At 33.2% G+C, this 12,002-nt stretch overlaps 1 protein-coding gene across 1 annotated transcript; it reads right to left on the reverse strand.

Moving 5' to 3' along the window:
- Positions 1-10,547: 10,547 nt before the first annotated feature.
- On the reverse strand, positions 10,548-12,002 carry LOC110683925 (F-box/FBD/LRR-repeat protein At1g16930-like). Its single transcript, XM_021860329.1, has one exon. It carries the CDS (start codon positions 12,000-12,002, stop codon positions 10,548-10,550), a length of 1,455 nt encoding a protein of 484 aa, XP_021716021.1.

Here is a 12,002-nt window from a genome sequence, read left to right on the forward strand (position 1 = left end):
CTCCGGTTGAGGCTGCTTGGAGGTATCAAGTTGTTGCTCGGCCTCTGTGTTGCTGCTGTCGGGCTGAATACGAGACCCAGCTGTCGCTGGAATTCCAGCGCTTGAGGAAGCAGCTGGGTTCAATGGCTGTGGAGTATACCCTGCGCCCGTAGGAATTGCTGCGGGGGAAGCTGGAGCAGTCTGCTCAGCCGCAGGTGCACCCGCGTGTGAAGGCTGCGGTGTGGCAGTGGGCACTGTGTTGGGGGCAGACTGTTCGAAGGTCTGAGCTGCCTGTTGCTCGACATACATACCTCCATTAACACCCAATTCAAACTCACTGTCATATCCCAAAAAATCCTCATGTATGTCATCATTATTATCAGAAATTGGAGAAGTTATATTTACATCTTCCGGGGAACTAAACGGAAACACCCCTTCAACAAACTTCACGTCTCGTGACACAAAAAAAACTTTTGAATCAAGATCATACAATCTCCATCCTTTCTTCCCAAAGGGATATACCAGAAAGATACATTTCCTACTCCGACTGGCAAACTTGTCTCCATTTGTTTTCTGATTATGAGCAAAACAAAGACATCCAAAAGTACGGAGAGCATCAAACAAAGGTGGTTTGTTGAACAAAATTTCAAATGGAGTTTTATTTTGTAACAAGGGAGTGGGTGTACGATTAATTAGATGAGCAGCGGCAAGAACACACTCCCCCAAAAATAAATAGGCAAATTGGCTTGAAACCTCAAAGCTCTCCCAACTTCAAGAATGTGTTTGTGTTTTCTCTCAACCCTCCCATTTTGTTGTGGAGTCCCCACACAAGAGGTTTGGAAAACAATACCGGTAGCACTAAAATAATCATGCAAGCAATTAAATTCCGTACCATTATCACTTTGCACAACTTTAATATTTTGAGAAAATTGCCTATCAACCATTGCAACAAATGCTAAAAACATTCGAAACACCTCATTTTTATCAACCAACAAGTAAATCCAAACAGCTCGGGAATAATCATCAACGACAGTAAAAAAATAACGAGCTCCGCACGATGAGACATGTCGATACGGACCCCACAAATCACAATGTATTTTCTCAAAAATCCTAGAAGCTCTACCATCACTTAAAGGAAATTTATCTCTAGGATGTTTAGCACGCATACATACCTCACACCCTTTAGCAAGATTATGTTTATTTCCACTGACATGAGGAAGTAACTTAACCACTATTTCAGAAGGATGACCCATTCGACGATGCCACAACTCCAAGGTCGACGTAGCTTCACCCACATCAACATGATTCACCGAATCTGAATTGCTAAAATAATATAGTCCGTCTCTCCTAGCTCCCGTTCCAATCAACTCCTTCGTTTGATCCTGTACAACACACATATAAGAGTTAAATTGGACAGTACAATTAAGCTCATCTGTAATTTGGGACACAGAAAGCAAATTACAACTCAAATTAGGAACATAAAGAACCCCGTTTAGGGTGAGCTTGTCCGACAAACGAACAGAACCAATTAAAGAAGCCAATACGGTGTCACCATTGGGAAGACCAACAGGACACTCAAAACCCTGCGTATCAAATAACCAAGATTTGTCTCCGGTAACATGATGAGTTTCCCCTGTGTCAATTATCCAAGAGGTAACATCAAATTTTCCTGTCAAAAAATTTTCGGGCATATGAACATTACCGAACAATCCTGTTATTGTCTCAACTGTAGTACTTGAAACGGCATTAGCACGAATCAAATTTCGTGGGTCTGGATGGTGCTTGGCCATGTATATGGTGTTGTGATGTGTTTGTAGTGGAGGGAATGCATGAAAATCACAATTGGCCACCACATGGCAGCTTTTGTTGCAAATTTTATCTGATTTATCATCGAAATTGGTAGCTTTGAGTTGGGTAGAAGTTAAAAAATTCCTAGGTTGACCTTGCAACTCAAGGGACAACGGTGTATTGGTTGTAATTTCGAGATAATGAAGTGACAATAATGGAGACGTGTCTCCGACCATTGTGGAAAAAAAAAAATTCAACCTGCTCTTGATACCATGCTAAATTATAGAGAGAATATGATAAATTGAATAAACTCAATCACTTGCCTCCCATTGATATGGCCATAGCCAATATATAATACAAGGTTTCCCTAATGTGATAAAATTAGGAAATATCACAAAGATCTCAAAAGATTATATTCTAGGCACAAAATATAGCAACTAAATATTATCATATAATTTCCTAAAATATAATATTCCCAATATAGAACAATTTCAAGGGTTGAGCATGCAAAAAAAAGAAAAAGAAAAGGACAAAGGAGCTGAGAGATAAGAATATGCGTACTGTACCTCACCAAATAAAGTCATAATCTACTTGATTGAGTGGAATTCCATGTGCAGCAAGGGGGAAGTTGGGGGAGTAATTGATTCAATTTGAATTCCACCCCAAGTCAACGCCGGAATAATTTGGTCAATTTCCTCATTTCGATGTCAAGGTCCCCCGCCGCAACCAAAATCGTTTAAAAGGTCCTTCTATGCCACTTTCGATTTATAAGGTCCTTCCTTGCAAACAAGTCCATTTAAAAGATCCTTTGATGCAAATTTTCCATTATCAAATTACTGTGTTTCTCATCCATTTCTCCAATTTAGACTTTTAACTCGCAGATTACATTAATGGTAAGCAATAAAAACTAATTCGGAAAATGTTAGTAGACAAAAAGAGTTTAGAAAAAGTATTATTCCTTTTAATTATCAGATCAAGCTTATTAAGCAAATTAAATGATTTTTCAAGAGGAAATTTAACTCATCAAACTTGTTATGCAGCTCACCTACATTAAGAATATTGTATATCATAGTTGAATAGTTTCACTTACTAATGGAAAATCTGATGATAAAATAAAAGCAAATTCTACCTAAAAAAAAAAATCCCTAGAAATTGGAATTTGATTAGTAATATCCCCTCAAAGTAGTGCATAGTTATCCCTGAGTAATCCATAGTTATCCCTAAGTACACGTGTCATTATCTCATAAAAAATTTTAAAAAAATTTCATACTTTTCTTGGGTTATTGAAAGAAGTTTTTTTTTTTTAATATCTAACCAAATGGTTTTGGCCTTATATTTAGGGAATCATGTCCAACAATAATAATTTAAATAAAATCCTAATTACTAGTTGAAAAAACCGTACCTATTTAGAACCTATAATCAAAAGTATAGATGAAGTATTGTAATAAGTGAAATATCCTTCAAAAATTAATAATAAGGAAAATTTGTCCGGAAGGAACATATTCACTATTTTTTCTGGAATGACCTTATATATTTTAAGTAGTCTAAAAGGATCTTATAAGTTTATTTTGTTGTTTGAGGGGACCTTGAGGTCGGAATTCGGCAATAATTGACTTTCTTCTCCAATGTTGACCTCTCACGTGATCTAAAAAATGACCCCAATTTTCTTTTCTTATTTTTTTTTCCTTAAAAAAACTTTCCGTTCACAAAAGTATTACTTGATACTTGGTACTTCATCATTAAATAAACCTATCCGAAAGATTAAACAAGGATCTACTGAAATTCTTCTTTTTAGAATGTTGATCAAACCAAACATTTTAATATATATAACTAGTTTATATATAATAATGGGGACTTGGCCCCTTGTGATATATATATAGGGGAGGGATCCGGTAAGAACCCCTCCTTATATAAGAACCTTAGTTATATAAGAACCAATCTCATTCGTAGGATTATATTAGGATGAGCGGTCAGGATTAAAACCAAAAACCCTCCCCCAACCGTCCAAAATCTTCTCTCTCTCCTCAAATTTTCAATCCTCTTTACTTTCTCTCTCCTCAAATCCTGTAAATTGAACTTATTGAAGTATTTTCTTCAAATTTCGCATGAATTTCGCATAACCAACCTAAATTGTTCAAATCAAGTACGTTTTTTTAGATTTTATTCAAATTTCGCATGATGTTCAATTTTTTCTTAATTTCGTCTTCAATTTTTAGATTTCTGTGTGATTTTTGTTCCATTTTTTTTAATTGTTTTGTTGCTTTCGATTTTTTGATTTCATCTTGCGATTTCTATTCGATTTTTTTGGGTACGATTATTAAGTCCTATTATTCAGTTCGAATTCTATTCTGATTTGATTTTCGTTAATTTTTGGCGATTATAGGGTTCAAACTCAGTGATTTTAGGGCTGGAATTTCAGCGATTTTAATGTTCGAATTTTAGCGATTTTAGTTTCGAATTTCAGCAATATGGGGTAATTTCACCGCTGCTCTTGATTATTAGATAATTTCAGCCCATTTTTTCGATTTTTTTTCTTTTTGGCGTCATTTTTAGTGAGTGAAGGTGGAGATCGAGGGTGAGTAATGGTGGTGCGGTGGTTAGGAGCAGCGTGGGGTGCTACTGAATGGTGATTTGGTGGTCCGCGACTGCTTGTGGTGTTGGGGTGGCTGTGAGTTGTGGCATAGAATAGTCGTCTCTTGTTTATACTCGTACTCATATCTGCTCATATTGTTTGCGTTTTCTAAAGAGAATGCTAGTATTTGTATTAGCTTGGTAATTTGGCTTACTAATTTTTTGAGATTATATGAATTTGATTGTTGGGTATATATATATGTGGAGCCATGATGAGTTGATGACCGACTAATTGGATGTTGTTATTTATATATGTAGTTGGGTATCTTTATTCTTGATTCCATGTCATTTTAACTAATTATCATATCTTGGAATTAAACTAGATAGCTTGGTTGATTAAGCCACAAATTTTGCTTAGTTATTGCAAGAGTAGTAGTGCACGAAAAGTGAAGAAAACTAATCTTATTATAAATTTAGAATAATATAGATTTAGAACAAAAAAAGATTAGAACATAAGTAAAAAATTTAGAACATATGAAAAATTTAGAACATAGAAAAAAATGTTTAGAACATAGGCAGAAAAATTTAGAACATAGGGGAAAAAATTTAGAACATAGTCAAAATTTTAGAACATATATTTTGATTATTAGAGAAAAATTTAGAACATAGGTATACAAGTTTTCAATATGGGTATAAGATCGAGTTTAGAACATAGGATAAAAGTTTAGAACATAGAAAAAAAAAAGTTTAGAACACAACAAAAAAATTTAGAACATAAGAATTTTAGAACATAGGGAAAAAAGATTAGAACATAAGTGAAAAAAATTTAAAAAAATTTATAATATAGGGAAAAAAAAATTAGAACTTAAGAAAAGGTGTAGAAAATAGGAAAAATAATTTAGAACATAAAAGAAAATTTAGAACATAAGTTTAGAACATATGGTGAAAAAATTTAGAACATATGAAAATAATTCAGAACATATATTTAGAGCTTAGACAGAAAATTTAGAACATAGATGAAAACTTTTAGAACATAGGTAAAAATATAGAACATAGATAAAAAATGTCGAATATGAAAAAAAAAAGTTTAGAACATAGTCAAAAAGTTTAGAACATAGGGTGAAAATATTTAGAACATAGGGTGAAAAAAATTTAGAACATAGGAAAAAAAGTTTAGAGCATAGGGCGAAAAAATTTAGTACATCAGAAAAAGTTGTAGGAACATAGGGTGAAAAAATTTAGTATATAGGATAAAAGTTTAGAAAATAGGGTGAGAAGTTCTAAGATTATAGATAGAAAAAGTTTAGAACATATGGTGAAAATTTTCAGAAATATATGGAAAATTCAAAGCATAGACAGAAAAATTTTAAGTAATGGATAAAAAAAGTTTAGATGATAGGAAAATAATTTAGAACATATAAAAAGGCATTGGCAGAAAAAAAAATTAAAGTATTAGCAAAAAAACTTTTGAAAAACTAAAGTATTAGCAAAAAACTTATGAACATTTACGGTAAATGAAAAAAAGAAGAACATATGCTAAAAGGCCTAAAACCTATTAGCTCAATTGGTAGAGCACTATGCAAATGCATAGAGGATGTAGGTTCGATTCCTACATAGGTTATCTTTATAAAAAAAAAAAAAAAATCGAAAGTAAACAATAATAACTTAATAGTAAAACATGAAAATAAATCAAATTATTTTTTCAACTTATGTTCTAAATTATTTTTTTTTATGTTCTAAATTTTTTTTGCTTATGTTCTAAATTTTTTTTGTATGTTCTAAATTTTTTCTGCTTATGTTCTAAAAATTTTCCCATATTCTAAATTTTTTTCTATGTTTTAAATGTAAACTTTTCAAAATTACAGAAATGCCATTACTAAAGGATCATTTTAGGTGGTTAGATCAAAACTAATAAAGGGCTGAGATTTGTTCTTATATAAGATTGGGTTCTTATATAGAGGAGGGTTCTTACATGAGCCTTCCTCTATATATATATATATATATATATATATATATATATATATATATATATATATATATATATATATATATATATATATATATATATATTATAAGGAATTTTTCCGATAATAAAGAGCTCAAATTGCCATAACCAATTCTGTATTCTCGATGCACTAAAGGGTGTATCCGTGTATGAAAAGGCATTACTCATTTTTACATCAAAATTGACGAAAAGCAGGACTCATGACACCTCAAATAACCCAGGCCAAAATCCAAAATATTTGACCTAAAACTCCCTTCACTAACCCATTTACACATTAATTCAGATTTTCCATTGTGCCTATTCCACCCAATTCTCTGGCGAAAGGTACAACAAATTATCATTGTTAAAAACTTACACAACGAAATTTCATTGTGCCTCTTCCACCTAATTGTCTGGCGAAAGATATAACAAATTATCATTGTTAAACACTTTTACGATGATTCGAAAGTCAGATAATAATTTTTTATATATATACCTACTTTCGTGTTTGAAGTTAGTTTGCAAAGATGCGATAGATTTGCCCAATGAAATGGAAATTCGACTTTCAAAAGTAGTGAAATTATTATCATTACAAGAATTGACCGAAATTCCTCTACGTACGGAAGATGGAACATACCAACTTGTTTGGAAATTAACCTCAAATCGAAACAAATATGTAGATTACAATCTTTTGACGGTTCTCTTGTTGATGTGATAACATTTGTTTTTGAAAATGTACATGTTTTACATTAACTTTTGTTAGAGGTTAGCATAGAAAATTTTTGCACAAGTCATTGTATTAGGGTTTCAGAAAACAAAGATACAGAAAATTTAAAAAATGATTAAGAGATAAATAAAGGCTAGATAACTAGTAAAAGAAATGGACACATAATACTTTGCACATTATACCACCCAAACTCACTACTATTATTTGTTGTAAAATTTCTCTCCTCTTTTATTCATTACTTTTCAATAAACTATTAACCCTATTATTATTTTTTTACAATTTTACATCTTATTTTGTTTAAGTCAATTAAATTGTCTAAAACGATGTGTCGGTTAAAATGTAACAATTATTAAAACACGAAGGGTGTAGTGAATTAAAGAAATTAAAGAAACTCCATTCATAATATAACTAATTTAGAGAGCAGATACTTGTAAAGAAATTCGGATAGGCCATTGGAGGATGATATTCTCCCAAATGAAGGCTAACACCACTATTTATAGGACACCACTATTTATAGTTGATGTATGTCGGTAGAAGAAGTGTGTGGAAAATTCTACACACATCTCTTTAAACTGCCACATAAATATAGAATCTTCATAATCATTCACCAATTCTAAATTCTTCCACAATTCTTCATAAATATCTCAACGTAGTAGAGTTTTCTAGATGTAATAAGTTGAGCTATGGAATTTGAACCACACTAACCCAACATGTTAATTACTCACTATTCCAAAGGGGCCTTCGACATGCAAGATAATAATTCGTTGACCAAATGCGCATATTATTATGGTACCAAGCTTGGAATCCTAGACTCGTACGCAAGAACATGTGATCCTAAGTTCAATTTGATTCTTTAGTACAATACTAAACTTTTCCTAAGTATCAATTCTTTTATTTCAGACTACAAATTTCAATCAGTCTTTGATTCTAGGTATGATATGATATTAGGTTTTGTTTTTTTTTTTTTTCTTTTTTTGAAAGGAGCAAAGTTATATATTAATAGCAAGAATATCCATCGTTACATATGGGGTTACAGAAGGTGGGACACAAAAATCCCAAGTTTGCTCAACATTAAAAGGAATAAAACTTGTGATAGATAAGGTTGTGTGCCACCGTATTTCCTTCTCTTCTAACATGGCTCCATTGTAGATATTAGTTAGTGTGTCAACAAGTATGATTACTCAGTTTTAGATTGATATTGAGGTTTCTAATAGCTTCTGCTACATGTTTATCTGAAGATTATGTTATAAGCTAAAGCTCGTATCAGTTCCAAACTCATTTGAAGTCAAAGAAAAAGGTTTCTTTTAATAAATAATAATAATAATCTTAAGACAAAGGCAAAGGATCAAAGTGATAATAATCTGTTTGCTACTTCTCTTTATGCAATTATGCCGGCTATACAAATTCTTAAATGGACCTGTTTCACACTAATTTATTGTAAACCACCAACATTAGAGATAACATGATAGTTTTATTAATAAAGAAAAGGTCATTATATTAAAATAAAGGTTATTATGTAAAATAAAAAAGATTAAAAGTCACACAATAATATTATAGTGGACCAAGTCCACGCAAGATTTTTTGTGCTATAGCTATACCTTAAATTACCAGAAATATTTGTTATTTATGGTACAGTCAATGATTTTTTTTTTTTTTTTCAGAATCCACTGAAATGTATATTTCCTGAGTTGATATTTCAATCTTACTCTGATCCCAGTTGAAAAATATAAATTTGAATGTTTGGTTTGACATTTGCTGCTGCTTGTTCAATAGATATTTTATTTTCATAAACAAGTATGCTAGAGAAATACCAATTAAAAGAGGAAAAGTCAAGGAAGAAAACAGAGTTTAACAATTATAAAGGAAAAAAATAATAAAGGTATGCAGAAAAGTCAAGGAAGAAAACAGAGTTTAACAATTAGAGAGAGATAATCATGCTGAGTATTTTGATGAGTGATTAGTTTGTAGTTTTGGGAGAGTGCCCTTCCCCTCGAAAGATTGGCAAAGCTGTAATTGGTGATTACATTGATTAGCATTAATGCATATATATCTCTGATTGTTCTTCCTGTATTTTTGTTCTTCCTCCCTTCGTTCCTGTCCTTAATTTCGATGTTTGGTCACTTATCTGAGCTGACGACTGATAGCATTTTGATATTCCCCAGCAGGGCAAAATAATAATAAGAGTGAAAAGGGTAGCAAATAGCATATGTTTGTTGCAGAAATGCTCCCAGCTGCCTGATGTCAAGGATCCAAGGCGGATTTAATTGAGTTGCCTTTTTGTAATGCTGCTTACTGACTAGATTTACCTGGTTTAAAAGCTTCAAACTTTCAGGAGCTAATTTGATGTTTGGTTCAGGTTTTGTTTGTAAGTGCATGTTTTGATCCATGTTATCCCTTGTTTCATGCTTGTTGCTTCTATACCTTACTTTGCTAGTAAATTTTGCTATTGTTTCTGCACTTTCTACGAACTGGTTAGTGTCCACTAAGGTTTGCACCTCCTGAATCAATATTTCCATATACTCTAATTCTACTTGAAGGAACACGTACAGTACAGATTTAATTGAAGGAACAAATTACAGATATGATTGCTTTAATTATAGTATCAGTAGCTGATATTCACTGAATCACTGGTGCTTGTTCTTTACTGATCACAAAAAAAATATGCTAGGGAATTAATTAATTAAAAGAGGATCATAAAAGTCAAGAGAAAGGTGAATTGCTGAAAAAAATTATGATGAATTCATCTAGGGGAGGGGTTGGCATTGATGAAGTAATATCGAAGCAGAGAGATTAAGAAAGGGTACATATTAGCTTCTGGTTTGGATTGATTTCAATACTTCGTACTCTCGTATTAAGGCATTCTTGTCACAGTTCGTTCCTTTATATGAACAGAACCACAAGGAAAGGCTTTAATATTACAACCTGCATTTGAGTATTTATGTTTTATGACTCTGATCGACGTATCATTTTGCCATTTTGGTTGTGCATTCGACCTAATATAGCCTGAGGATATTATTGAGGGGTTTGCAACACCTAATGCCTAGGCTTCCTTGGTCTACATATGGTTTCTAGCTATTTTGTTTCAGCCAAATACTTATTACACTTTGTGCACTCATTTCGCACAGTCCACATGACTGTTTAATGTGTACAGCTGAGAGCTGATGAAGGAGATCAGAACTATTCTATTAAGTGTATAATATATACAATATCCTATAATCAGTAGCATGTAATTGAAGTAGGTCTTATTGCCAAGTTTCTACCAACCAACATATAAACATGAATAATAATCATGTCATGTTGAGGCACATGACTAGAATTTACTTAAACTGAGCTACTATTAAGTGAAAGGTGATTACATAATAATAACCAAAAAGATATTAAATAGCAAGGTTTAAGGTCGTTGACACCATCGAGCACTTTTGACAAGTGATTCTAAGCATTAAAAAAACTACTGCATACATCAAAAGAGAATGAAATTAGATAAAACTCAGAAGTAATCTAAAGTTTACAAAAATAACGTCTGGTTCTTTCAGGTGTAAGGGTGATTCCGTTTTCCCAATCATCACTTGACGTTTCGAGCCCACGTAAACTAAACACAATCTCACAAGTTGAAGATGCCCTGGCTAGACGGAACAAAGACTCACAAAAATTACACATTCCCCTTAATCGATCGTCTTTTTCACCAATAATACATCTACCACGCACTACATAAAGCTTTTCCAATACAAGTGCATTACGTAGAATGTACTCCAGCAACACGAGCTCATCATCAATAGCATCTAGTCCGTATATGCCTAACATCTTCAACTTACTTAAACACTCTGGTACACACCAATTCCTGGGATCCATTACGGGATTTGTATAACCCATATTAGTTAGGCATACCGAAACATGCCTTAAGTTAGGAAAACATCTCATCGAAAGTAGCAAATCCTTCCAGCCGCCATAATTTAGATTCGTTTCAAGACGTTCTAGATTAGGAAAGGTCCCGAGATTTACAGAGTTAAGGCAATGATATAGGTTTGTATGCTCTTTATGCGCTAGCAGGAGAGAAAGCTCCCTAACACTAGACAATTGCCAAATAAACTTGAACATTTCCTGTCCATCTAAATGCCTCGGATTCCAGTACATGTCAATCGATGCTTTGACTAATTTCGACGGATTCTGAATTGAGTAATAATCTGATGTGAAGCTCACTAGATTAAGGGTCTCCAATTTGGGTGCATCGATGAGGATTTTAGGCTTTTGGTTGTACATATGTTCCAACAATCTTATTTGCAACGACCTCAGATTCGGCGCTGATATATTTAGAACAATCTGGGGTTCGGATTGGGTTATATAGTGATTGAATATCAATTTTGCATCTATCAAACATTGACAAGACCTAAATAGATTCCCCAAAAACTGTTGAGGGACGTCAACCATATAGTTTAAACTAATCTTCTTCAAATTCGGAAGTTGAATATCTGTATTTTCTGGTGAATTAAACTTGATCATACCTCTTAATATCAAAACTACCAGATTTTTGGAAGAAAACAGAAACGAAGGAATAGGAAAGCAAACCTTAGAATAAGGGAGATCCTCTTCAATAATGACCTGCTCCACGTTTCGGCCACAAACTTCACGGAAACATGAATCTGCAACACTAGGGTTACATAAGTTGGACAGAGAACTTAACTTGAGTTTGAAGACATGCAGTGTCTGAGAGGTCAGTTGTCGAACAATGTCGACGACAACGGTAGAGAATTTATTTGAGGCTGGTTTGGAAACGTAATGTACATTGAAAGTGGTGACACCGGTCCAAAGGTAGCGCCATCGATGGGATAAGACGGAGGTGGCAACGGCGGAATTGATTTGGAGACGAGAGAGTATATTGGCCAGAATATCATCCGGAAGAGAACTCAATTTGTCTTCCTTGCTCTTCATTCTCTTGTAGGCTGTAGCAGTAGACAT

This window comes from Chenopodium quinoa, unplaced genomic scaffold (genome assembly GCF_001683475.1).
Source record: "Chenopodium quinoa cultivar QQ74 unplaced genomic scaffold, ASM168347v1, whole genome shotgun sequence".
NCBI lineage: Eukaryota > Viridiplantae > Streptophyta > Magnoliopsida > Caryophyllales > Amaranthaceae > Chenopodium > Chenopodium quinoa.